The sequence below is a fragment of the Mobula hypostoma genome, chromosome 11 (genome assembly GCF_963921235.1).
Source record: "Mobula hypostoma chromosome 11, sMobHyp1.1, whole genome shotgun sequence".
NCBI lineage: Eukaryota > Metazoa > Chordata > Chondrichthyes > Myliobatiformes > Myliobatidae > Mobula > Mobula hypostoma.
In genome coordinates this window covers 67,381,183-67,408,895 of record NC_086107.1, presented here as the reverse complement: position 1 = coordinate 67,408,895, position 27,713 = coordinate 67,381,183, and the positions used below count along the sequence as shown (strand labels likewise).

Here is a 27,713-nt window from a genome sequence, read left to right as displayed (position 1 = left end):
CAAGAATGGGGGTAGAAATTGAAATTGTTTGCCACGGGGAAATTCCACTTTGGCGATAGTGGAGGTGCTCAACAAAGCGGTCTCCTGACTGATGTATGGAACTCCTCCACTCCATCTGCCAAAAGAGGAATTTCCTGGTGGCCAACTATTTTAATTTCTATCCCCATTCTGCCTGTCACTTCCCCCTGGTGCCCCTCCTTTTTCCCATTTTCCCATGGTCCACTGTCCTCTCTTATCAGATTCCTTCTTCTCTAACCCTTTTCCCGCACAGCAGGCTTCACCTATTATCTCCCAATTAGTCCACCTTCCCCTTCCCTCATCTTTTTTATTCTGGCTTTTTACCCCTTCCTTTCTGGTCCTGAAGAAGAGGCTCAGCTAGAAAAGTTCATTATAAATTTCCATAGATGCTGCCTGAGTTCCTCCAGCTTTTTGTCTGTTGCTCTGGATTTCCAGCATTTACAGAATGATTTTTGATGAAATCATTTGGAGTTGGTGAAAACTGTGAAGGATGGTTTTGTTGAATACAGAGGTAGATGTGGTGGAAGGTGAGAACCATGAAAAATCTGTTTAGAAGAAGAGGTTAAAATACAGATGTGAGAAATATAAGATGCTATCAAGGGTTGTGTCCATAATGGAAGTGAAGCTATAGCTGTGGAACACCTGATTCAATATCATGCGCTCCCACTTAAGGTAATTGGCCTTTTGGCTCAGTTTTTCTTTCTTCATAGGTACAATCTAGCCTGCTGGTCATGCTCCTCAACCTTTTTATTAGCAAAGAAGTGCAAGGGATTTTTAACTGCTACTTCATGCCATTTCACCTTGCTGTATCAGAGCTATTCGCACTTGAGCTGCATGGCCCTCTTTCTCAATTCCTGTTGGTGAAAACTGAAAAAAACTTGTTTTTTTTCTTTCCTCCTGATAAAGGGTTGAGGACGTGAAATGTTAACTGTTTCTTTTATTAATGCTGCCTGACCCAAGTGCTTCCATGATTTTCTGTTTTTATGTCAGCTACAATATTTGCATCTTTTATTTCCATACCACCCCTTACCTCCATCTGTACCTGCCTTTGGATACTCCTTTGCTGCCAGAATTCTCTGATATGTACGTGCATGAATTTGTGAATTACTGAACTTATTCTAAATAAAATGTTACACATTTGATTTTTTTCCCTCACTGTTTGAACTGTTATAGGTCAGTGCTCTGCTGAAATAATGAAGAAAAGAATACTTTTGAATAAGGCTTAACAACAACAGATTTGTTCTCTCTCAAAATGCAGCTTGACCTAATAGTTGTTTAGCACTTTCTGCAACAATTTATTTCATTTAAAGTTTGATCATTTAAAAAAAAGTTCCCAAATGTCCTTTGCCAACATTTTTGAGAATAATGCTCCTTCAGGTTGTGTATAAATTGTTGAGCGTTCAGATCAGTTTTATTTCATTAAGATTTTCAAGAGGTTACACGCTGGAGATTCCCTCGACTATGGAATTTGACATTGAAAGAGCACATCGCGCGTTCGTCCCAAGGCCTTCTGGAGACAGGGAAGGTAGCCACTGTCGATAGTAATTAGATTCCTTCGGTACAAAACCAAAGCAGAGATTCTGTGCAAGGCCTGGGAAAAGAAGAATGTATTTTTGAATGGGAAATTAATATATTTTGATCAAGATTTACCCCCCCCCCCACCCAGCGGTCCTGCAGCTATGTAAGGAATGTTCTGAAGCGAAGCGAGTATTAAAGCAAAGAAAGATTAGCTTCCAGACTCAGTACCCTGCTAAACTGCGAATGTTTTATGAAGAGGGGACGCAGCTGTATCAGACAGTGGAAGAGGTGACTGCAGACATGAAGGACAGGGGGTTAGCCGTCAGCGTGATTGAACTGAGGGAAAGCCTGGCTGAGTAGCTATCCTGCTCTGCTTGGGAAATAGTGAGAGAATCGAGAAAGCAGGGGATGGGAGGAGGGTGAGAGAAGAATATTAGGAAGAGACTGAGTTTTCAGAAGACAGCCCTCACCCGCTCCAGAAGAGCCAAAACGTCTGACTAATTTCAAAAGTGTTGGTAAGCTAAACAGAAGCAAAAATAGACGATGCTATACTTATCTCAAGAAATACATATTACAATGTGGATTTTATATTACTCAATTATTTTATTTTTTATTCATTCATTCACTCCTTTTTCCCCACCTAAATGAGAATATATACATGGGAAGAATGCGCAGGAAAGTCTTTTCTGTGTAATGAACATAGATTTTTTCACTTACTTTTATGGGTACTGCAGTGGGGGCCTTCAACTCACAGGTGAGAGAGGCTATCCCCCAATGTTTCCTCTAGCTCAACCCAGGGTCATCTACTAGAGACCTCAGCCTTGGAATCACACCTTCGTTATCTTTTTTTTCATTTGCGTTCTTGGTTCTTATTTGTTCAGGGAGCAGATCGATTAAGTTTTATTCTGCTAATTTCAGTGATATACTGACAGATAAATACACATGGCTAAGGACGAAGTAAAATTCATTTCTTTTAATGTCAATGGGCTGTTAAATCCAATGGAACAGTAAAATTCTATCAAAAATGAAGAAGGAACAAGCCCATGTAGTATACTTACAGGAAACTCACTTAAGTGATAATGAGCATGGAAAACTAAAGAGAATGGGCTTCACTAATTTGTTTTTCTCCTGATATAAATCAGGACATAGGAGAGGAGTCGCTGTTCTCATCTCAAGCAAGCTAAATTTTGAAGAGGTATTTGAAATGGAAGATAAGGAGGGCAGATATATTCTGGTAAGGGGGAACATAGATGGAAATTCAGTTACTCTGTTGAATATATATGCACCCCCAGGAAGTGATATTAGTTTCTTCTAGAAAATTACTAATATTATGGTAACGGAAACAGAAGGTCTCCTGATATGTGGGGGAGACTTAAATTTACAATTACAGCCAAAGTTAGACTCTTCCAATAGAAAAACCTATGAAACAAAGTCTTTGCGTAAGAAAGTTAACAAACTTTTTGAGGATGTTGGTTGAATTGATATATGGAGGGACCCCGACAGAAGGGATTACATTTACTATTCTGCCCTCCATTCTGTATATACAAGAATAGACTAACATTTGGAAAAGATAAAGACAAAATAAACACCTGTGGAATTGGGACAATAGATATGTGACCATGCACCTATGTATTTATCTGTTGATTTTGACGTACAACCAAAGAGTACTATTTGGAAACTAAATTCTAGTCTACTCAATGATCCCTATTTTAAGGAACAAATTAAAAAAGAAATTGGTCTTTACTTAGAATTCAATGATAACAGAGAGGTTTCACCTCCCATTCTATGGGATACTCTGAAGGCTGTCTTAAGAGGGAAAATTATAGCGATATCTTCATATAAGAAAAAAATAAGGAATAAAATATTAGAGGAATTACAAAATAAGCTGAAGGAACAAGAAAAAAAACCACAAATTGAGTTTGGCACAGGATACGTTAGAGGAAATTTTAAAAATTAGGAATGAAATTAATAGTTTGGCTACACAAGAAATCAGGAAAAATTTAATGTTTCTGAAACAGACACTATGAAAATGGATCTAAATCTGTGAAAATACTGACGTGAAAACTAAAAAAAAAGATAGCGGAAAATACAATTCATAGAATTAGGGATCCAAGAACAAAGGTGATTTTTAAAAAAAGCGCTAAGTGAAATTCTAGAAGCTTTTGAAGTGTTTTACAAAACTCTATATTCCAAAGTTCCAGGGGGAAGCACAACCCAAATTGACACCTTCCTGTATTCTCTAGAGTTACCTACTTTAAGCAAAGAACAAAATAAAATGATGACTGCTGACATTAGTGAAGCTGAACTAAAAATTGCAGTTAGTAGGCTTAAATTAAGCAAGTCACCAGGATCAGATGGATATATGGCAGAGTGGTATAAAGAATTTAAAAATGAGTTAATTCCTGTTTTACTCCCCACACTGAACTGGGCTCTAAAAAAGGCACAAATGCCACCCAGCTGGAAGGAGGCGATAATCTCAGCTATACCGAAAGAAGGCAAGGATAAAATGGAATGTGGGTCATTTAGATCAATATCTGTTCTTAATGTGGATTATAGATTATTTACCTCCATTATGGCCAAACGATTAGAAGTTTCTACCCACACTGATACATAATGATCAGACAGGTTTTATACAACAACGCCAAACAAAAGACAATATACAAAGGACACTTCACATTATGGATCATATACAAAAAGATGAAATTGAAGCCATAGGGATAAGCGTGGACACTGAAAAGGCATTTGAATCGGTTAAATGGAATTTTCTTTACAGAGTTTTACATAGATTTGGTTTACATGACAATTATTAAAACTATACAGGCACTATATGACAATCCTATTGCTAGGATTAAAATCAATGGATATTTATCTAATAGTTTTACCCTAGAAGGGGGTATGAAACAGGGTTGTGCATGTTCACTGCTACTCTTCGCATTATATCTGGAACCATTAGCTCAATACATCAGACAAAATGAAGATATCAGGGGAATTACCATTAAAGGGACAGAGCATAAATTGGCCTGTTACTCGGATCTAGGGCAACCAACGTACTCTACTTAAATTGATGCACTCCGTTGAACAATATGGTCAATTATTAGGATACAAGTTCAACATAGATAAAACCCAATTACTTTCATATAACTATAGCCCACCAAGAGAAATTGAAAGTAGATATAAGTAGATTGGGCATGGCAAACAGTCTTTCAAATAATTGGGCATCATTATGCCAAAAGATTTGGCAAAATTATCAGAATGCTATTATCAGCCTATATATAAAGAAATTAAGGAAGTTATCACAAGATGGAACCTAATTCCTTTTTTCAGTCTCAGTTCAGGGACTGAATCCATTAAAATGAATATATTGCCCAGACTATTATATCTCTTTCAGACCCTACCAATAGAGATTAACCAAAATCAATTCAATGAATGGAACAAAATGTTATCAAAATATATGTGGCAGGGTAAAAGGCCTAGAGTTCATCTCAAAACTTTGCAATTAGCCAAGGAAAAGGGCGGATGGGGCCTACCTTCTCTTAGAGATTATTATTTTGCAGCACAGTTAAGAGCTGTGACATGCTGGTCCAACCCATCACATGATGCTCAATGGAAAAACATTGAGGAGAGGATACTTTCCATCCCCACACAGGCAATTTTGGCTGATAACAACCTACGAAGTTACATAAATACTATTGATAACCCATGGGTAAAATGGACTCTTAAAATATGGAAAACAATTATAAAGGAATATAAACTAGAGGGAAACAACAGGAATTCTGCAGATGCTGGAAATTCAAGCAACACACATCAAAGTTGCTGGTGAACGCAGCAGGCCAAGCAGCATCTATAGGAAGAGGCGCAGTCGACGTTTCAGGCCGAGACCCTTCGTCAGGACTAACTGAAGGAAGAGTGAGTAAGGGATTTGAAAGCTGGAGGGGGAGGGGGAGATGCAAAATGATAGGAGAAGACAGGAGGGGGAGGGATAGAGCCGAGAGCTGGACAGGTGATAGGCAAAAGGGGATACGAGAGGATCATGGGACAGGAGGTCCGGGAAGAAAGACGGGGGGGGGGGGGACCCAGAGGATGGGCAAGAGGTATATTCAGAGGGACAGAGGGAGAAAAAGGAGAGTGAGAGAAAGAATGTGTGCATAAAAATGAGTAACAGATGGGGTACGAGGGGGAGGTGGGGCCTAGCGGAAGTTAGAGAAGTCAATGTTCATGCCATCAGGTTGGAGGCTACCCAGACGGAATATAAGGTGTTGTTCCTCCAACCTGAGTGTGGCTTCATCTTTACAGTAGAGGAGGCCGTGGATAGACATGTCAGAATGGGAATGGGATGTGGAATTAAAATGTGTGGCCACTGGGAGATCCTGCTTTCTCTGGCGGACAGAGCGTAGATGTTCAGCAAAGCGGTCTCCCAGTCTGCGTCGGGTCTCACCAATATATAAAAGGCCACATCGGGAGCACCGGACGCAGTATATCACCCCAGTCGACTCACAGGTGAAGTGATGCCTCACCTGGAAGGACTGTTTGGGGCCCTGAATGGTGGTAAGGGAGGAAGTGTAAGGGCATGTGTAGCACTTGTTCCGCTTATACGGATAAGTGCCAGGAGGGAGATCAGTGGGGAGGGATGGGGGGGACGAATGGACAAGGGAGTTGTGTAGGGAGCGATCCCTGCGGAATGCAGAGAGAGGGGGGGAGGGAAAGATGTGCTTAGTGGTGGGATCCCGTTGGAGGTGGCGGAAGTTACGGAGAATAATATGTTGGACCCGGAGGCTGGTGGGGTGGTAGGTGAGGACCAGGGGAACCCTATTCCTAGTGGGGTGGTGGGAGGATGGAGTGAGAGCAGATGTACGTGAAATGGGGGAGATGCGTTTAAGAGCAGAGTTGATAGTGGAGGAAGGGAAGCCCCTTTCTTTAAAAAATGAAGACATCTCCCTCGTCCTAGAATGAAAAGCCTCATCCTGAGAGCAGATGCGGCGGAGACGGAGGAATTGCGAGAAGGGGATGGCATTTTTGCAAGAGACAGGGTGAGAAGAGGAATAGTCCAGATAGCTGTGAGAGTCAGTAGGCTTATAGTAGACATCAGTGGATAAGCTGTCTCCAGAGACAGAGACAGAAAGATCTAGAAAGGGGAGGGAGGTGTCGGAAATGGACCAGGTAAACTTGAGGGCAGGGTGAAAGTTGGAGGCAAAGTTAATAAAGTCAACGAGTTCTGCATGCGTGCAGGAAGCAGCGCCAATGCAGTCGTCGATGTAGCGAAGGAAAAGTGGGGGACAGATACCAGAATAGGCACGGAACATAGATTGTTCCACAAACCCAACAAAAAGGCAGGCACTAGAGGGAGTTATTGCAATTCTTAAATAGACAACAGGTGCAGGAGTAGGCCATTCAGCCCTTCGAGCCAGCACCAGCATTCACTGTGATCAAGGCTGATCGTCCACAATCAGTATCCAGTTCCTGCCTTATCCCCATAACTTTTGATTCCGCTATCTTTGAGAGCTCTATCCTTCTCTTTCTTGAAAGCATCCGGAGACTTGGCCTCCACTGCCTTCTGGGGCTGAGCATTCCACATATCCACAACTCTTTGGGTGAAAAAGTTTTTCCTCAACTCTGTTCTAAATAGCTTACCCCTTATTCTTAAACTGTGGCCTCTGGTTCTGGACTCACCCATCAGCGGGAACATGCTTCCCGCCTCCAGGCCTCATAGGCCTGATTTTATTCTCACAAATCAATGAATATGTTGCAAAAAAAAAAAAGATCACTCCCTACTTGTAACACACATCAAAGTTGCTGGTGAACACAGCAGGCCAAGCAGCATCTATAGGAAGAGGCGCAGTCGACGTTTCAGGCCGAGACCCTTCGTCCTGACGAAGGGTCTCGGCCTGAAACGTCGACTGCGCCTCTTCCTATAGATGCTGCTTGGCCCGCTGCGTTCACCAGCAACTTTGATGTGTGTTGCTTGAATTTCCAGCATCTGCAGAATTCCTGTTGTTTGCGTTTAAACTCCCTACTTGTACATACTTTTCTCCTTTTGCTTGTTCTTTTTTTCCTTATCTTTTCTCAGATAAATATTATGTGGAGATTTGTGGCAAATATGAATATACGATATATAGGTACAGTATCTGAAATACATCTTACGGAAATGATTAAACTTGAATAAAAAATAAATTGCAAAAAAAAAGATTTTCAAGGGGTTCAGTGTTGCCTTAAATTAGTATTTTATCATGTCTGACTACATTTATAACTTTGGCTATAATCAATATCTGGCAAGCTGAAAACTATCACAACTAATGTTATCTTTATAAACCAGGCGCCATTAACGATTGAGTTAGAGCAATAGTTTAAAAAAAAGTTTAATATATAGGCTTTAATTCCTATATATTACGTGGTAGGTTCTTATGTGAATTCTGTGTATAAAATTCTAATGATCAAGCTTTTTAAAAATTTTGGTGCAAGCTAAAGGACAGCTATTTAATATTGTTATCAGGTTATATATTTTCTATTTTTATGTTAAAATGAAACCCTCAGGGCTTAACTTGCATATTGTGCTGAATAATGGCATTAGCTGGAGTTTTTAAATTGGCCTATCTCAGCACCTGTATTCCATTGCCTTTTGTAGGAAAATAACCTTTCGTTGTGAAAATTCATTCAGAATTTTTGAACTATGATTTTTCTGAGAGAAAGGCTCTGAAATGTGCCAGCTGCTCTTAATGGCATGATGAGAAGGAAGAAAGAAATAGCCAATATACATTCAAGATTAAAAATACTAACTGAACTGTTACACTGAGGTCCCAGCTGAGGTCCATTTGACTTCTCTTATGTAACTTTTGTTTGGAGCAAGAGCGCAGGTTTCTTGGTCTTTATCAGCTAAATAAAAGTTTTATTAATATTAGAAAGGATGGGCTTTCATACACAAACCTGTAAAGCCCCTATTTGCTGGGCCTCCAGTATTGTTCCCATGGGGTTGTGATGCGTAGTAGTTGGTAATTATCTCTCAATTTCAGCAGTCAGGTTCTGATTGGCTGTTTCTTTGTTCCAACCATATGGCAGTAGCTCAGGGCTCCCCCTTGGTCCTACTATTCTTTCCCTTATAGTTATGTAGTTTTTTAGAGTATCAATGATTGGAGTTCATCAAGAAGTAAATGGAAGATTTAAAATTTATCATACAGTAATCTTCAAGAATTCTGGAAAAGGTACCTTTATTTGAATTGGGTAATTAATATGTTCATCTACTTTTTAGGATGAATCATTCAGCTGGTGGAAATCTTTTGTGTGTGAGTGTGATTGTCCCCTCCCCCCACTATAACTCCTGTAAGCTTCTATTGAATTTCATAATTTCTGGTAGTTAGTCTGCCTGCCAAGTTTTTGTATATAGGTTTGGGTTTTACAGTAAACTGGTGTGCAAAGATCCTGTTTGTGTAAGGTGTATATTTGCATGCAGCTTTTATATTTGTGTAAGTCATCCACTAAATTGCAGATGCATTGAATTGTTTTATTTTTGCAACGTATTTAATTACTAAATTATTTTGTCTTTTTTTTTGTCTTTCGTGGTTATATTGTTTATTTTAATTAGAAGTCATAGCTAGCATTTATTTCACTGAAACAACATATTAATTTGTGGGCAGCAATCAAAGTTGAAAACTATACATAGTTTTCAACATATATATATTGAATTTCTATTACTTGATAATGTTTCCTTAACTTTAAAGGTATTAGGAAGATAAAGGACATATCTGCAAAAACAGTGTAATGTTGTAAAAATACTTATATAATAGATTTGGTTTATAAACAGGCATACAATAGGTTTACTGTTACTGGGTGTGTATTATGGAAATGACCCAGGACGTGTATTTATTCTTAAAGTTATTAAATTGTATTAGAAAAAATAGAAATGCTGATAATTGAATTACATTTACCAGCTTTTGTTTGCTGCTTCATTGCCAAGTTGTTCCATGCTTTTATCAATTTTCTGTAATTGAACCTTACTAATTTTTACCATTTAGTCTAATACAAAGTGTCCATTCCATAGAATATCATTCTCCAAGTAGTTATGTATGGACGCAGTTTGTGTATTAGTAGGTTCTTTAATTGTAAAACTATAACTGCTTAAGCGATATACTGCACATCCCAAAATGTTGCAGTTATTGATCTGAATCAACAACACTTCAACTCTTTGTAAGTTTCCTTCCCGTTTTTAACCTGTGGCAACATTGTTCCATTTTATTGTCAATATTACTTCTCTGCCTGACGTTAAGGTACCTCATGTCAGACCATAATAAACTGGGACCTTTCCTGTTTGTAAGCCTAAAGTAGTAACCTTCATCCCAGCCCTGGGGCAATATGGTACATATAACCACCTTTGTTAAAGATTGTACTTTCAACATAAAGTTGCAAGTGAAATGATTACACAGTGTTCAAATTGCAATGTTGAGTCTCAGAAGCTGAAGCAGTCCATGCTGCAAAGGCAGAATTGACTTGATAAGACCCCTTCCCCCCACCATCACCCCCAAACTTTCACTATCTCCCCCCCCCCATCCTCCCTTTGACGTCTCCTCATCTGGACTTATCTATTGCTTGCCTTACTTCTCCCCTTCACCTCTCTTTTGTATTTGCTATTTCTCCAATTCAGTCCTAATACAGGGTTTTGACCCAAAACGTTGATTATTCCTTTGCCTCCTTATGTGATGCCTGAGTAGATAAATTCCTCCAGCAGTTTGTTATTTTGCTGAAGAAAGAACCTAACTATCTAGACTTGCCATTCAGTAGCATTAGTGTCACCCAGCCCTACACTATCAAGAACAGTATTATCTTGGAGGTCATCATTGACTAAAAATTGAATTGGACCATTTACAAAAACTACCCTGTCTGGAAGATTAGGTCATTGCCTGGGTATCTAACAGTAGGTGACTTGTCTCTCGACTCTCCAAAGCCCTTCTACCATTTACATGGAACAATTTGGAAGTGTGAAGGAAAGCACTCCACTTGCCTGAATGCATAATGGTGTTATTCAAAAAAGGCTATCTTGCTTGATTGGCATCCCATCTGTCATCTTAATCATTCCTTCTTCTATTGGTACACCATGTCTGTGGTGTGCATAGTCTTCAAAATCTACGTACTTGCAGGCTACTCTGACCATATTTCAAGAAAGACAAGAACATTATGGGTATAGTATCACCTGCAGATTTTCCTTCCAATATCTTGATTTGGAAATATATTGATTTGTTCATTGTTAGATCTAAATTTTGCACGTCTACTCAATAGCACTATTAGACCAGCCATACAAGGGAGATGTCAGCAGCTGAAGAATGTAAACTGTTGCATCTTCTGAAGGGCAATTGGGTGTGAAACAAATGTTTGACCTGCCTGTAAATGAATAGATAAAAACAAGAAACTTGGTAGATTTACTAACTCAGCAATGAGCCAATACCATCTTTCTAATGTTGCTTATCCATCTGTTTTTCCTTCTTGCAACAACCTTTACAATAGTCTATCATGAATATAGGTTCAAGGTTTTTGGTGTATCCACTCATGGATTCATTGGTTGCATAAATTGCAAAATATGTTATTAAGATTCATTGATCAGATGATCTGGCCTTAATGTGCTGATCATTATTGAAGAGCTTGTCACAGAGGAAAAGCTTCATGAATGTTTTGCAAAATTAGCCAACACATTTATTGCTGGCTATCTCTATTATACATATTTTAATGCCACAGTTACTCCAAGAGACTTGTGCTGATGTTCATGCCAATTAAAATTGCAAGATATCTCTGAATATTGCCTTGTTTGGTCAGCTATAAAGCTGTGAATACTCTGCAGCTGGTTGTTATACTTGAAACATATCCTTGTTGGTCTTTCATGGTCCATCCTGTTTTCACTTGGACAACTCACAATAACTCTGTGGTATTCTTGACATAAGACATAGGAGCAGAATTAGACCATTTGGCCCGTTGAGTCTGCTCTGCCATTCCATCATGACTGATTTATTATCCCTCTTAACCCTATTTTCATGTATTCTCCTGTTAAACCTTGAAGGTCTTACCAATCAAGAATCTATCAACGTCTGCTTTAAATGTGCCCAATGAGTTGGTCCCTGCAGCCATCTGTGGCAATAAATCCCACAGATTCATAACCTCTGGCTAAAAAGAAATCTTCCTCATCTCTGTTCTAAAGGAATGCCCTCCTATTCTTGAGTCTGTGCCCTCTGGTCCTAGACTCCACCAATATAGGAAACATCCTCTCCATATCCACTCTGTCTAAGCCTTTCACTGTTTGATAAGTTTCAATGAGATTCTTCCCACCCCCCCCCCCCCCATATTCTTCATGCAAGTACAGGTCCAGAGCCATCAACCTCCCCTCATGTGTTAACTTTTTCATTCTGGTATCATTCTGTTGAGCCTCCTCTGACCCCTCTCCAATGCCAGCACATCTTTTAGATAAGGGGCTCAAAATTGCTTACAGTACTCCAAGTGTTATTGGAGTAGTATTGCCTTAGCATTGTATTCTTGCTTTTATATTCTAGTCCTCTGGAAATGAATGCTAATATTCCATTTGCATCCACCCACCATCCCCTGCACCAGGTCTCACTTATCACTTGCCATCTTGTACCCCTCCTCTTCCCCCCTCCCCTCACCTCCTTACTCTGGTTTCTTCTCCCTCCTTTCCAGTTCTGATTATGGGTCTTGGCCTAAAACATTGTCTGTTTATTTCCCCTCCATAGATGCTGTTTGACCTGCTGCATTCCTTCAGCACTTCATGTGCATTGCTCAAGATTTACAGCATCTGCGGAATACTTGTATTTACGATCTACCAGTCCTACCCACGCCTCACCTGTCAATCATTCCCACCCCCACCACCCCACGCGCCCAGAACCATTCTGTAGTTTTCCATATTAATATTTTATAAATTGTTTTTCCAAATAACTTCTTTTGATTATGTCTATACAAGCGTTTGCTGTCTGCTAGGTCGCTGTTAGTATGAAAGTGATTTGATTTTTCACATGCCTCAAGTTCCTGTTTTATGGAATTTTATGTATTTTTTCAATTCTTCACCAGTTTTATTTTGAGGTTCTTTCATTGTCTGAAGTAATTTAAATTTACAGGCGCTTGATTCAATAAAAATACAGAACCAGATAATGATTTATGATATTTAAAAAGGCCGTAACCAGAACGTTTTTAGATGTGCAGGTTGTTTTTCAGCCAGTTCATTTTGAATCATCTTCTATTGATTTAGACATGTGGCAAAAGTTGTATTTTTTGGCACTGTTTATATAATTTTGAATGAAGGTCCAAATTCTGACAATGTCTGGTCAATTCATATAGTACTGCATAAATATACTCCTGCTAAATTACACTTTGCCACTTATCGTTTCTTAATGCTAACTTACTCAATTGCAAAGAAGTAGGATTTTTTTCTGTTGCTGTGGAACCTCTCTCATCTGTGTATTTCTCAATTGTAGATTCTTATGGTGCATAGTAAAATTAAAACTGGGATTGAATTATGTGAATTCGACACAGTCTTAATATCGGTTTGACTGCAAAGCATAAAATGGAATAGCAGATAACTTTTTACTCTGGGAAAAGATGAAGTTGCTTCGGATACTGTTCAAAATTTGCATCAATAATTTTCTATGGAAAAGCAAAATAGCTACTAGTTTGGATTTTGCATTAAAAGTTTGGGATGAAGTACTATTATAGTGTACTTACAAAATAACACATTGGTGATCAATGCAATCTAGGGCAGGGGTCCCCAACCTTTTTTGCACTGCGGACCAGTTTCATGTTGACAATATTCTTGCGGACCGGCCAACCGGGGGGGGGGGCGCAGTGGGGGGGGGGGGTGTTTGGTTGCCAATGGACAAGAGTTGCAGTCAAATACGTTGTGTTTACCAAGAGAAAGACTACAATGACCATGAAGCCTTGCATGGGCACCAGTGCGCATGCGTGCACCTGCCGATTATTTTTCTACAAATCGATTTTGGCGATTCTGTTCGGGGGCGGCGGGGGAGTGTTAATCACGACCGGAATATCGGTGATAAGTGGCTAATACACTCAATTTCGTTTCTAAAACGGTTTATCTAACGAATTTTTATTAAACACACAGCGCATATTTTCCTCGCATGAATATAGCGATAAGTCAATTACCAGGAGAGGACAGGGGAGCTTGAAGTAAGTGCTGAACGAACTTCCAGTAGAAGTGTCAGAAACAGGTTCGATATTATCATTTAACGAAAAATTGGATAGGTATATGGACAGGAAAGTAATGGAGGGTTATGGGCTGAGTGCAGGTCGGTGGGGCGAGGTGAGAGTAGAGTTCGGCACGGACTAGAAGGGCAGAGATGGCCTGTTTCTGTGCTGTAATTGTTATATGGTTAATATAAGGCAATAGCATTGTAACATTTTAACTAACGTTTGGATATTAAACACAGCGCATATTTTCCTTGTATGAACATATAATATCATTGCAACGCACCAATATCGCTGAATCAGTGGGAGCCCTGGGCTTATTTTCCTGCAATAAAACGGTCCTATCGAGGGGTGATGGGAGACAGTGACACTCAAAGGGGGTTCCTTATGTCCAGTCTAATCCGCAATTTAGTTTTTGTTACATTCATCGCAGAGGTATGTTGGAACTGGAAGCAACGTTTTCAGTGCTTTCGTGGCTGCCTCAGGATATTCAGCCTTGACTTTGATCCGGAATGCTGGCAGAGATGTTATGTCAAACATACTTCTCAGCCCGCCGTCATTTGCAAGCTGGAGGAGTTGATCTCCTTCCCGCGCTGCATTGGATGATGCGCGGGTAATGACCCGGCGTGCGTAATGGCTCTACAGTGGCCGTGACAGGGAATGATGAAAGGTGCAGCTGACTCATATCACCAAATCATATCGTTTCCTCGCGGCCTGGTAGCGCATGCTCTGCGGCCCGGTGGTTGGGGACCGCTGGTCGAGGGCACTTCAGCAAAGGATGCTTTGCACTGTGGTCTGCAGTGGGCTCATGGCGCAACACTGAACTGAACAAAACTGAATACTACTGGACCTGTGGTTTGATGTTTGATATTCTGTGTGTTATCCACTTGCCTTTGCCTTTTGTGCAATTTGTTCTTTTTTTTTGTACTTTTGATATTTGATGTTTTCTTGAAAGAGTTCCATGGTGTTTTGTTGTTTCATGGCTGCCTGTGGGAGGACAAATCTCAGTTGTATTCTGCAAGCATTGATAATAAATGTACTTTAAATCTTTGGTTAATCTTGATAGCACAAATGTGAGGTATATTATCAAAGGCATATTTAAGAGCAGATGCATAAAATACTGGAAGTACAGAATGGGTGACCTAAAAATAGTGTTGATTTGATCATTGTGCAGAGATGTACTGGGTGTATGTTCTTATTTGTAGGTTCTCCAAAACGGAATGTCTTAATACCCAATCAATCCATTCAGTGCTTAGGCAGTGCTTCTTTGCTTTTAGTGTTGAGCTTTCCGTTGTAAGGCATAACTAAGTAAAACAAATACTTGAAGTTAATTTTGCATGGCGAACAATCAGTAAATGAAGAGTGGAAGTAAATATACTACTTTCTTAAAAGCTGGCATGAGTATGAAGGAATCACCTTCTGTGAGGTACAATTCTACAAAATGTTAGCTAATTAATGTTTCCACAACAATTTAAACAGAGCCAGATAAAGATTTATTTATAGAATAGCGCAAAAGTGGATCCCTGCATGTAATGTGCAGTCCAGATGAAGGGTCTTGACCACCATCTCCATCAGGGATTCCAACATCGGCAGTCTCTTGTATTTCCTGGTGAGATGATATAGATGTGGAGAGATTAAAAATGGGATTAATATAGGATTAGAGTAAATAGGTGGTTGATGGTCAGCACAGACTTGATAGACTGAAGGGCTTGTTTCTGCGCTGTATCTCTCTATGACTCTAAATTAGGTAAACATGACAGTAAATAATAGGATTAGATGTAGCAAGGCATGAAAATGCTTTTGCAGAGCATTTATATGGTTTCCATGGTCTGTTTTATTATAGTAAATAGAAGGTAACTCTTGGCTGGTATCATAACCTTCATAAAGTTAAGTCATCTAGAGTTCAACTGTCTTTACCCAAATTTTCACTATTGAGTTCATCCATGACCTTGTCCAATTAGCCCACATTGATTGCAGGTCTTCAACACCTCAGATTTTAAAATCTAATTCTTGTGTTTTAATCTAATTTTTTTGTGTTCAATAGTGTTTTATCCCACTCTATTTGCCTTTTAACTTTAATTCTTATGTAACCTTGTACATTCCCTTCACTGTAGCTCCCCAGTCTGGAATAGCCTACATTTGACCTGTCCCCCTGGCTGTTGACTTGTCTTTCTTTAAAATCTTTCTTCAACCTCATCTCTCATGTCACTACAAACCTTTAAAAATCACTAGCTGTAATATAATATTTTCTGCATTGCTGGATGTTAATTCAGGATTTAAAGAAATACATTTCCTGATGTTCTTTGTAGGTAGGAAAACTAATAGAGTGGAGATTTGGGGAGTACATAATAGAATATTGATAATACTAATATAAAAGCCTTTTATCCAATTATTCTATTCTTTGGTGAAAGTGAAAAGTATTGACATTTTTCCCCATGTTGTGCTTTCTTGTACAGACCATTTATGCATGAAACTTCAGTAGTTTTGAGTGTGTGTACCACTGTGCCTAATGTGCAATATTCACTAAGAACTGTAATAACAACAAAATAAACTAGCATAAACAATGTGCAGTACATTTCTGAATTTCATCTTAAATCTAGCATTTGTTTTATAATTTTTCAGAAAAAAGTCGTTGAACAGCTGAGGAAAGATTTGATGGTGAAACAGGACCACCATGAAGGCAAATTGCCAATGCAACAGCCACAGATGCAGACACAACAGCAACAACAGAATGTACCACAGCTGAGCAGCCCACAGGTAACAAAATTGTAGCAAATTACAACACAAAAGTAAGCTATTCTATCTATCAAGTCTGCACCAATGATTTTTTATCTTATAACTTGATCTCGTAATACATTTTCATCATGTGAAGCTGTCTAATGAGCTTGCAACTTGTTTCAGTACATTGAAAGCAAAACCAGTGTTCTTGTGGATTAGTAATCCTTGTAATTGCTTTTTAAGTGATGGGTATGTGAAATGCACAAATTTTAAGTTCATCTTCAAATTTAATATGAGCACATTTACACTTAAACCTTTCACAGCTGTCTTTGTGATTGTGAGCAAAATGTATCTGTATGTTCATATATTAATTTGAATTTGAAAATTGTGAGATGTTTGGGATATTGTCTTGAATGCAAATTGGAATTCTGTTCTTTGGAGGGTGGAAACTTGTATGAATATAACTGCTTTTTTGAATTAATCGTCAGATTACTGAACTGGTAGGTAACAGGAACAGAACCCTTTTACAAACGTATTATTCACTCTTGTTTGTGTGACTGACTTGATTGGCCAGAATCTTTTTGGATTTCTATGTGTAAACTTCTGGGAATGAATTAGCTAATGCAGATTTATTTGTGGATTTAAGTGTTTTTACATATATCGTAATGTATGTCCCAAAGGCCATATGTAGCACACAAGTTTCTTTCATTCCAGCTATGTTCTGTGCTACTGTCAAGGCCTTCCAAGTGCATTTCTTTCAAAGTAGGTTGTGCAAGACTGAAATAAAATACTCTGAATAACAATTTGAATATAATTTTAATTTGCCTGGAGAAAATTGAAGTGCTGGAAGGATTCAACTAGAAGTGACATTTCAGTACTGAACATTGTGGTTTTATGAATTAAGAGGTCAGCTGGGTTAGCCAAATAAATTACAAACATGAGCTGATGGTTATCTACCTTGAAAAATCTCTTTCATAAGGTGAAAAGGAATTGGAAAACATTTGTGTTGTAAGTTGCAAAATTACTTTGAAAGGCCAAGATACAAAGGTATCTGGACTGTTCATCAGAGGAAGTATTGTGAAAGGCTCCTTGTTAATTGGATGCAGTAAATTGTGTCCTACTGAAGCTCTCAGTGTTCATTAAAAAAAATAGTTGTTTTCAATCATGTAGCTGTTCAGTGACAATTCAGATGTAGAAATTAATTTTGACATTAACTGAAACATGTGGCAAAAGTATTTAGTATTTTTCCCTAAGAGCACGCAGCACTCAGATTCCAGTTCAGAGAACAGAATGTTACTGAGACAAATGAGTTTTAAGTTCATGAAGAATTAATCTGACGGCCATCTCTTCACAAATGGACATGGACATGTTGAAAATAAACTTGAATGTTTAGATTGGGGAAGGGAAGAGCTAAATGACATGTAGAAAAATGACATATCAGTGGGGGGTATAAGGAATTACCACATATCTCAAGCAATTTTCAAATGATCAAGAGAAATGATGATCCTTGTACCATGATATGAGACAAATTTGAGTAAGAAAGAACTGAATCTTGTTAACTTCAGAAAATGATAAGTAGTCAACAGCCATCAATTTAAAATGTATTTAGATGAAATTAATGGTGAGCACAGTGATATCAAATGTCATTCAAAAGGCTTGGAAGTTCAAAATAAATTTGTTATCAAAGTACTATATTTCACCTTATATTTTGAGATTCATTTTCTTGCAGGTATTCACAGTAGAACAAAGTATTACAATGTAATCAATGAAAAACAACACAAAGGCTGACAACAGTCAATTTGCAAAGACAGACAAACTATGCAAATACAAAAAAAAGTGAATAAATAATGCTTACAACATGAGCTCTAGAGTCCTTGATAGTGAGTTCAAAGGTTGTGGAATCATTTGAGAGTTGAGGTTGTTCACACTGTTTCAGGAGCCTGATGGTTGAAGGGTAGTGGCTGTTCCTGAACCTGGTGCTGTGGGACCTTAGGCTCTTGTGTTTCCTTCTTGATGGCAGCAGCGAGAAGAGATGGTGGCAGTTTTTGATGGATGTTGTTTTCCTGTGGCGTTTCTCCTTGTAGATATGCTCAATAGTAGGAAGAGTTTGGGCTGTATCCACTACAGCCAGATTTGGGAACAGCTTCTTTCCAACTGTGATAAGACTGCTGAACAAATCCTGACCCAGATCTGGGCCATACCCTCCCAAATATCCGGACCTGCCTCTCAGTTTTTTTTTTGCACTACCTTACTTCCCATTTTTCTATCTTCTATTTATGATTTATAATTTAAAATTTTAATATTTACTAATTTTAACTATTTTTAATATCTTTAATATTTGTAATCCAGGGAGTGTGAAGCGCAGAATCAAATATCGCTGTGATGATTGTATGTTCTAGTACCAATTGTTTGGTGACAATGAAGTAAAGTATTCTTTCATTCGCATTGGTGTTTCCATACTGGGCTGTGATGCAACCAGCTGGGCTATGCTCCACTGCACATTTATAGAAATTAGTCAGTTTTAGATGACATGCTGAGTCTGCGCAAACATCCAAGGAAGCAGAGGCTCTCTCTACCTTGGTTTGAGCTTCAACATCCAGAGATTTTTGTCTGGCCTGTGATTTCCCTGGAGTTTACTAAGTTACTTTACTGTTTTATTCTTATCCGCTTTAAGGGAGGAAATGCTCATGCTTGATCTTGACAACAAATTTGCATCTTTTCAAACTAAATTTTTCTATGCATGGATACTGCAAATGATATTGTAAAAAATGATGGGAACACTCAGCAAGTCGCACAGGAGTTTGTAGTTTTGACAAAGAATCTTTGACCAGAATTGTTAATTCCATTATCTTTCCACAGATGCTGCTTGGCCTGCTGAGTATTTCCAGTATATTATGTTTCTGTAATAAAATAAATTTCATTTATTTATTGCCTTGCAACCCCATTCAAAGTTCAAAATAAATTTATTAGCAAAGTGCATGTATGTCGCCATATATCACCCTGAGATTTATTTTCTTGCAGTTTTTCACAGTAAATATAAGAAACCCACAATAGAATCAATGAAAGACCACATCCAGCAGGACAGACAAACAACCAATGTGCAAAAGACAGCAAACTGTGGAAATACAAAAAGAAAGATGAAAGAATATATAATGATGTAAAAATAAGCAATAAATATTGAGAACTTGAGATGAAGAATATTTGAAACTGAGTCCATATGTTGTGGGAACCGTTCAGTGATATTATTCCCTCTGGTTCGGGAGCCTGATGTTGAGGGGTAATAACTGTTCCTGATCCTGGGTGCGTGGGCCCTGAGGCCCCTGTACTTCCTTCCTGGTGGTAGCAGTGAGAAGAGAAAATGGCATGGGTTGTGGTGGTCCTCAATGATGGATACTTCTTTCCTGTGACAGCACTCCATGTAGATGTGCTCAATGGTGGGGAGGTCTTTTCCCGTGATGGACTGGGCTGTATCCACTACTTTTTGTCGGATTTTCTGTTCAAGGACATTGGTATTTCTATACCAGGCCATGATGCAGCCAGTTGATATACTCTCCCTCACACATTTATAGCAGTTTGTCAAAGTTTTCGTTGTCGTGTTGAATCTTTGCAAACTTAGCTGCCTTGCTTTCTTCGTAATGCCACTTGCATGCTGAGCCCAGGACAGATCCTCTGAAATGATAACACCAAGGAATTTAAAGTTGCTAAACCTCTCCACCTCTGATCCCCCCCAAGGACTGGTTCATGGACTTCCGGCTTCCTCCTCCTGAAGTCAATAATCAGCTCCTTGTTCTTGCTGACATTGAGTGAGTGGTCGTTGTGGCACTGCTCAGTCAGATTTTCAATATCCCTCTAGTATGCTGTTTCGTCGCCACATTTGATTCAGCCAACGACAGTGGTGTTGTCAGCAAACTTAAGTATGGCATTGGAGCTGTATTTATCCTCACAGTCGTAAGTATAAAGCGAGTAGAGCAGGGGCTATGTACACTGCCTTGTGGTGCACCTATGCTGATAGATTTTGTGGAACTGTTGTTGTCAATCCAAACTGTCTGGGGTGTGCAAGTGAGGAAACTGCAGATCCAGTTGCTCAAGGAGGTATTGAGGCCAAGGTCTCCAAGCCTATTGATTCGTCTTGAGGTGATGATAAGTTTTGAGTACTGAGCTGTAGTCAATGAAAAGCATTCTGATGTGTGCACCTTCACTATCCAGATGTTTCAGAGTTGAGTGAAGAGCCAATGAAATGGCACATGTTGGAGCGGATCCAAGATGCTTTTCAGGCCAGAGTTGATATGTTTCATCACTGACCTCTCAAAGCACTTCATCACAGTTGGTGTAAGTGCTACTGGATGATAGTCATTGTGGTAGGTTACCACGTTCTTCTTTGTCACTAGTGTAATTGTTGACTGCTTGAAGCAGGTGGGGTACCTCAGACTGCTGAAGCAAGAGATTAAAGATATTGGTGAACACTCCAGGCAGGTGATCAGCACAGGGTCTTTAGTACTTAGCCAGGTACCCCTTCTGGGCCAGATGCTTTCCATGGGCTCGCCCTTGTAAAGGAGGCTCTCACATTGGCCTCTCCCTTCTGCAGGATACTTTCATGTCAGCCTGAGAGACTGAATTCACAGGGTCAACACGGGCTGTGAGTTCATTAAGGTGCCTCCATGTTTTGATGGTCAAAGTGAGCATAAAAGGCATTGAGCTTGTCTGGAAGTAAAGTCTTGTCATCTATGTCGCTAGGTTTTACTTTGTAGAAGGTGTTACCATTCAAGCCCTGCCATAGTTGTTGAGCATCCTTCAGTGAGTTCAAGTTTGGTCCAGAGTTTCCACTTCACACTTAAGATGGCTTTCTAGAGGTCGTACATGAGCTTCTTGTACTTTACTTGTTTGCCAGACCTGAATGTCACTGATCTAGCCCTCAACAGGTTGTAGATCTTATGGTTCATCCAGGGCTTCAGGTTGAGGAAGACTGAATGATTTTGTGGGGACGCACTCATCTACAACTGTTTTTTTTTAAATGAAGTCTGTGACATCCATAGTGTATTAGTTCAAATCCTCTGAATCCTTGAACATGGCCTGGTCCACCAACTTGAAACAATCCAGTAGGTGTTCCTCTGCATCATGCAACCACCTCTTTGTTGTCCTTACTTCAGAAGCCTTGCTCTTTAGCCTCTGTCTGTATGCAGGTAGGAGCAGGACAGCCAATTGAGCAGATTTCCCGAAGTGCGGTCTAGGCATGGAACTGTATGCTTTCCTAATTGTAGTGTAGCAATGGTCAAATGTGTTGGGACCCTTAGTGTTGCAGGTAATATGCTGATGATAATTGGGAGAGATTTTTTGAAACAGGCCTGACTGTAATGGTAATCCCCATCAATGATTTGAAAGGTGTCCGGGTAGGCTATTTTTTGTTTGCTGATCACGACACTCAATACTTCAAGTCCCTGTTTAACATTTGCCTTTGGCGGTATGTCAGTTGTGGTCAGGATCCCAGAGCAGAACTCCCATAGTAAGTAGGATGGTCGGCACTTAATCATTCAATGTTCCAGGTTGAGGGAACAAGTGCGCGACAGGACTGCTCTATCGGAACATCACAAAGAGTTTATCATGAAACGCAGACCTTCACCTTTTGCCTTTGCTGAATCATCAATCCAATGCTATGTAACGAGAATCTCTCAGGTCTTACCAACATATCTAGTGTGTCCGGAGTGAGCTATGTCTCTGTGAAGCAAAAAATGCAGCAATCCCTGAATTCCCTCCATTACAGCAATCTTACCCTTAGGTCCCATATCTTGTTCTCCAGTGACTGTACATTTGCTATCAAAATGCTGCATAGAGGAAGTTTCATGTTTCATCATTTTACCCTGGCTTGGAGTCCTACCTTCCTTCCTCTTTTGGCTGTGGCGATGTACCTTCATCTGCTTAATGGTGCCGTACCTCCAAGTCCTTCAGAAGATTGTGAAATCCTAGTTCATTAATTCCATTCAAAAGTACATTACATAAAGGGAAATTACAGGCTACAGATTGCGGTGAGAGTAGTTCGGAAGAAGCCTCTTTAGAAGCTTTGTAAGCTGGTTGCAACATATCGCCGTGATTCACCCGTGTCTTCTTTTTGGTCAAGGTGGCATCTGTGTACAACACTCCCACAGTCAGCATCTTCTGGGTAGACCATGAAAACTATTTATTTCACTTACGTCTTTTATCTCTGTTTTTCGCTTGAATAAGTTTCTTGAACTGTTGGAGCCTATGATGTGCAGTTTGGAGATTGTTTGGGTGGTCCTCCGAGAGGATTCCAGGAGGCAGTGAGTACAGGCCTTGAGGCAAGAAGGTAGCAGGGGGCACAAGCCCATGTTTGACTTCATTTGGCCGATTAAAGCTTCCATTATTTGCTGATTAAATTGACGAAGGAGATTGAAACATCGAATGCAGAAAGTGAGCACTGGCTGCCTGACTTTTGATTGCTGGTGGGACCACTCTGCTGCTAGAAGGGAGACTTTGTGGCCTGCCACTGTGCCTGGAGCATGTTACTGAGCTTTTTCTGCATTTTGAATATGGATGTAGTCTTGCACTAGACTTTTTATCAGTCTTACAGTTTTTGATATTCTGTGCTTTTCATCTGAACTTTCTCATTTTTTTGTGCGGTGGAGGAGGATTTGAGGGTTAATGTTCCTGTTCCATTTTTGTTAGTTTTTTTTTGTGTGGGGGAGTGGGATTTGGGGGTTGATGATCATATTGCTGTTCTTTTTTTAAAATCTTAGTTTCATGGCTATTTGGGGAAGAAGAATCTCAGAGATGTATACTTTGATCATAAGTGAACCTTTGTGGTTTTCAAAGGATTTAAAGTTGGAAGTTGAACAGGCATCTCCTGAAATCCTGTTCTGTGGCAGTTTCATCCACTTTTGTTATTTGCTGCTCCACCCTCACCATCTGGACCATGCTGTCTTCTCATTGTTGCCATTGGGAGGAAGGTGCAGGAGCCTCAGGACCCACACCACCAGGTTCAGGAACACTTATTACCCCTCAACATCAGGCTCTTTAACAACTGGGGAGAACTTTACTCGCCCCATCACTGAACTGTTCCCACAACTTATGGAGTCTCTTTCAAGGAATATTCACCTCATGTTCTTGATATTTATAGCTTGTTTATTTGTTATTTTTTTTCTTTTTGTATTAGCAGCTTGTTGTCTTATGCACATTGGTTGTTTGTTCTGTTGGATGCTGTCTTTCATTGATTCTCTTGTGTTTCTTGTATCTTCTGTGATTGCCCACAAGAAAGTGAATCTCAGTGTTTTATGGTGACCTTTGAACTTTAGAATTAAGTTGCTTATCATTGCTGTGCCAGAAATTCAGCACTGGATTTGACATTGGATTTCTGTAAGTAAATACTGAGAATCCGATTCCTAAATGGACATTAAACCTCACTTTTTTTTAAATATACAGTATTTCTGTTTTTGCCTGTTTCTTTTAATCTATTCAATATATGTAATTGATTTACTTGTTAATTTATTATTATGTTATTTTCTCTCTGCTAGATTATGCATTGCATTGAACTGCTGCTGCTAAGTTAACAAATTTCACGTCACATGCCGGTGATAATAAACCTGATTCTGATTCTGAAAATCTGAGAGTTTGCTGTGGAATTTGTTGCTAAAAGAGGGCTGTGGAGGCCAAGTCATTGAGTGTACTTAAGGTTGAGATGATAGGTTCTTAATTGTTAAGGCGGTTTAAGAATTATAGGGAGAAGTCTGGATAATGGATTGTAAAGAAAATCGCTTATTGAATGGCGGAGCAGACGATGGACCAAATGGCGTGCGTACTTGTTCTTGCAACATTTTCTGTTTTTGTTTCAGGTGTCCAGAATCAGAGTTTGTGATTTTCACTTGTAGGGTGTCATCTGCTAGGTGTTTTCTAAACTTAGTCATGAAGTTTGTAGCTTCAGAAAGTTGAAATTATTTGCTAACCTTAAACAGTTTTTAACTGGTATTTATCAATATGCAGTAAAACATTCTGCTGTGAAGGAAATCTGTTCAAATTCTCCTCTTTGTAGATACAAAATATTTCTGAAAGTTTACTTTTTTGCAGGATATTCACTAAGTCTCAACAAGCTAAGCAGTGAAGTTGGAAGTGCACATGATCTTATAACAGATATGCATATGTGAATGTTGATGATAAAGGCTTCCCATAATAAATGTGCTTTCTCAGAAATATTGCTGCAATCTTCATTAACCATGAAAACATTCAGTGGACAATTGTTATTGTTTTAATGATTAAAACTTAGTTTATAATAAATCTTTTGAAGTTAGGGATCCTGGTTGGATTGGAAGTGATGTTGACTTGCTGGTTTTTTACTAATTATAAAATGTCTAATCATAATTCTCTGCATTTTTAATAAACACATGAACTGGATATTGTTAACAATCTGAGCAAAATTAAGTCATTTATAATCTTTGGCATTTGTATCCTGTGTAACTAACGTTATCAGTATCTGGCTTGTATGGTTGAAGTGAGTGAGCATAACAAGTGCCATTCTGGAAAGGATAATGAGGGATTAAGCTAGGGGTGTTACAAAGCCTAAATGCCCAGTTTATTATGATTAATAATGATCCTATCCCTGTCTTGAATTGGATGGAGAGCCTATTTTTCTTGTTGATTCTTGTCAAGTACTAGTGTTTATAGATAATGGGAACCTTTTGTTTTATTCCAAAATTGACATTGGTCATGTGCCTTAATAAAATTCATGTTAATCTTTAAAAATATTAAACCAATGTATTCCTTAATGTGCTGCAAGTTGTTCATAATAGGGTATCAGAATCACATTTATTATCACTGGCATATGTTGTGAAATTTGTATTGTGCATCACTGCAGTGAAAGACAAAATTATTACGTTACAAAAAATAAATAGTGCAACAATGGACTAACAAGGTAGTGTTCATGGACTAGTCAGAAATATGGCAGAGTGGAAGAACACATACAAAATGCTGGAACAATTCAGCAACTTGGAGTCTATGGAGGGGAACAGTCAACATTTCAGTTTGAGATCTTCAGGACTGGAAAGTAAGGAGCAGAAGCCAGAAAAAGAAGGGGGAGTGGGGAGGGAGGGAATACGAACTGGCAGGTGATAGGTGAAACCAGGTGAGCAGTAGAGGAGGCCATGGACCGACATGTTGGAATGAGAAGTTGAGTTGAAATCGGTGCCCACTGGAAAATCCTGCCTTTTATGAGGGACAAGGCAAAGGTCCTCTACAGAGCAGGTATCCAAAGTACAGGAGGCCCCACTTGGACTACTGGATATAATTGATGACCCCAAGGGACTTGCAGGTAGAATATTGCCTCACCTGGAAGGACTGTTTGGAGCCCTGAATAGTAGTGAGGGAGGTGGTGTGAATGGGATGTAGCATGTTCTGTTTACAGAGAAAAATGCCAGTAGGGAGATAAGTGGGTAGGGATGAGTGAACAAGGGAAGTCATGTAAAGAGCGATCCCTACAGAAAGCAGAGATTGGGGGAGAGGAAGATGTGCTTAGTGGTAGGATCCTGTTGTGGATAGCAGAAGCTAAAGAGAATGATGTGCTGGATATGGAGACTTGTGAGGGTGGTAGGTAAGGACAAGAGGGCACACTGTCCCTTGTGAGGAGAAGAAGCTATTCCTAAAATGTTGAGTTTGGGTCTTCAGGCTCCTGAACCTCTTCCCTGATGGTAGTGACGAGAAGTGGGAATATCCTGTATGGTGAAGGTCCTTAATAATGCATGCAGCCATTTAAAGATGTCCTCTGGTGGGGAGGGTTGTGCCCACAATGGAGCTAACTGAGTCCACAACCCTCTGAAGCCTCTTTTGGATCCTACACATTGGAGCCCCCATACTAGTCAGTGATGCAACCAGTCAGAATGCTCTCCATGGTACATGTGTAGAAATTAGGCTTTAGTGGCATACCAAATCTTCTCAAACTCCAAATGAATTATAGCCATTGACATGCCTTCTTCATGATTGCATGAATGATTTGGGCCCAAGATAGATCCTCTGAAATGTTGATGTCCAAGAACGTGAAGTTGCTCACCCTTTCCACTGCTGTCCTCTCGTTAAGGAATGGTGTGTGTTCTCCCATCTTCTTGTTCCTGAACTCAACAATCAATTCCTTGGTCTTTCTGATGTTTAGTACGACGTTGTTGCAACACTATTCAAACACCTGATCTCTTTCACTCCTGTACACTGCCTTGTTGCCATCTGATATTCTGTCAATGACAGTAGTTTGCAGGATGAATTTATTGATAGCATTTGAACTATGCCTAGCCACACAATTATGAGTGTAGATAGAGGGAGTAGATCAGTGAACTATGCATGCGTCCTTGAGGTACTATATACTTGTGCTGACTATCAGCAAGGAGATGTTAGATTCCTTAGTAGATTTTCCCTGGTTTGCTTGTAATCGCTTAGATTCCTGATCCTGAACATGTCTTCCTGCACATGCTTTAACATTTTCAGCTTCAGAATGTATGACTAAGCTTGTACCCTGATAAAAAGTAGTGTCAGTATAATAAATCACTGCTATTGTTTGAAGGTATAAATTTACAAATTATAGTTAATTGCTTTTTGCTGGGTATCACGTGAAAACCTCTGTTCCCTTGTATTTTTTTTTAAATGTTTCTGCCCTGGCATAATAGCAGAAATCTTTTCATTCTTAAGCTGATGTTGCAACTGGGGAAGATACGTGCTGATTTGGAGCAGTTGAATCAGCAGTAGCTTAGGTATGTTGTTTCTGCTTTATTTCATTGCATTTCTCAGCCAATTATTGGAAAATATTTACTTTTAATCCCAGTTAGGAATGTTAGTCTGAAAATTAGCAACGTTGCAAGATTAAATGTTTGGAAGAAACAATTGGAAAGTTCCTGGGTGAAATTGAACTTGGCAGATCTAAAGCTAGATGGCAGAGGACAGAGACTCTTAATAAGCACTGCTTTCTCCTCTCACCAGAAATGGCATAATGATGAGCGGGAAGTGATACATTTGTTTTGTGTAGTTGCTTTGTAGTCCAGTATGCATATAAAGATCATAATTGTATGCATTATTCAACTTCACTTAACATGCAGAGTTAATTTATTTAATTTGATCTTAAGGAAGATGAGGTAATTGTTTCTGCGTATGAAAAATTGAAGTATGTCCAGCATTAATCTCCTAGCAAAGCAGGAGATGTGCTTTTCAACTGACCTATAAGTGTTTTTTTAATAGCAATTAATAGCTATTAATTCTGCTATTTGAGATGCATTACATTTCTTAGTTTAGGGCTTCTT

General features: G+C 39.3%; 1 protein-coding gene across 6 annotated transcripts in view; it reads left to right on the top strand.

Annotated features, from left to right (window-relative positions):
• Nucleotides 1–27,713, top strand: part of phf21aa (PHD finger protein 21Aa) — a 406,388-nt gene that overhangs the window by 200,733 nt on the left and 177,942 nt on the right. For all 6 annotated transcript variants that reach the window (XM_063062216.1, XM_063062214.1, XM_063062212.1 and 3 more), the window contains one exon: nt 16,342–16,476. In XM_063062216.1, the coding sequence (XP_062918286.1) occupies nt 16,342–16,476 (135 nt within the window). The remainder of the gene's footprint in view (nt 1–16,341; nt 16,477–27,713) is intronic.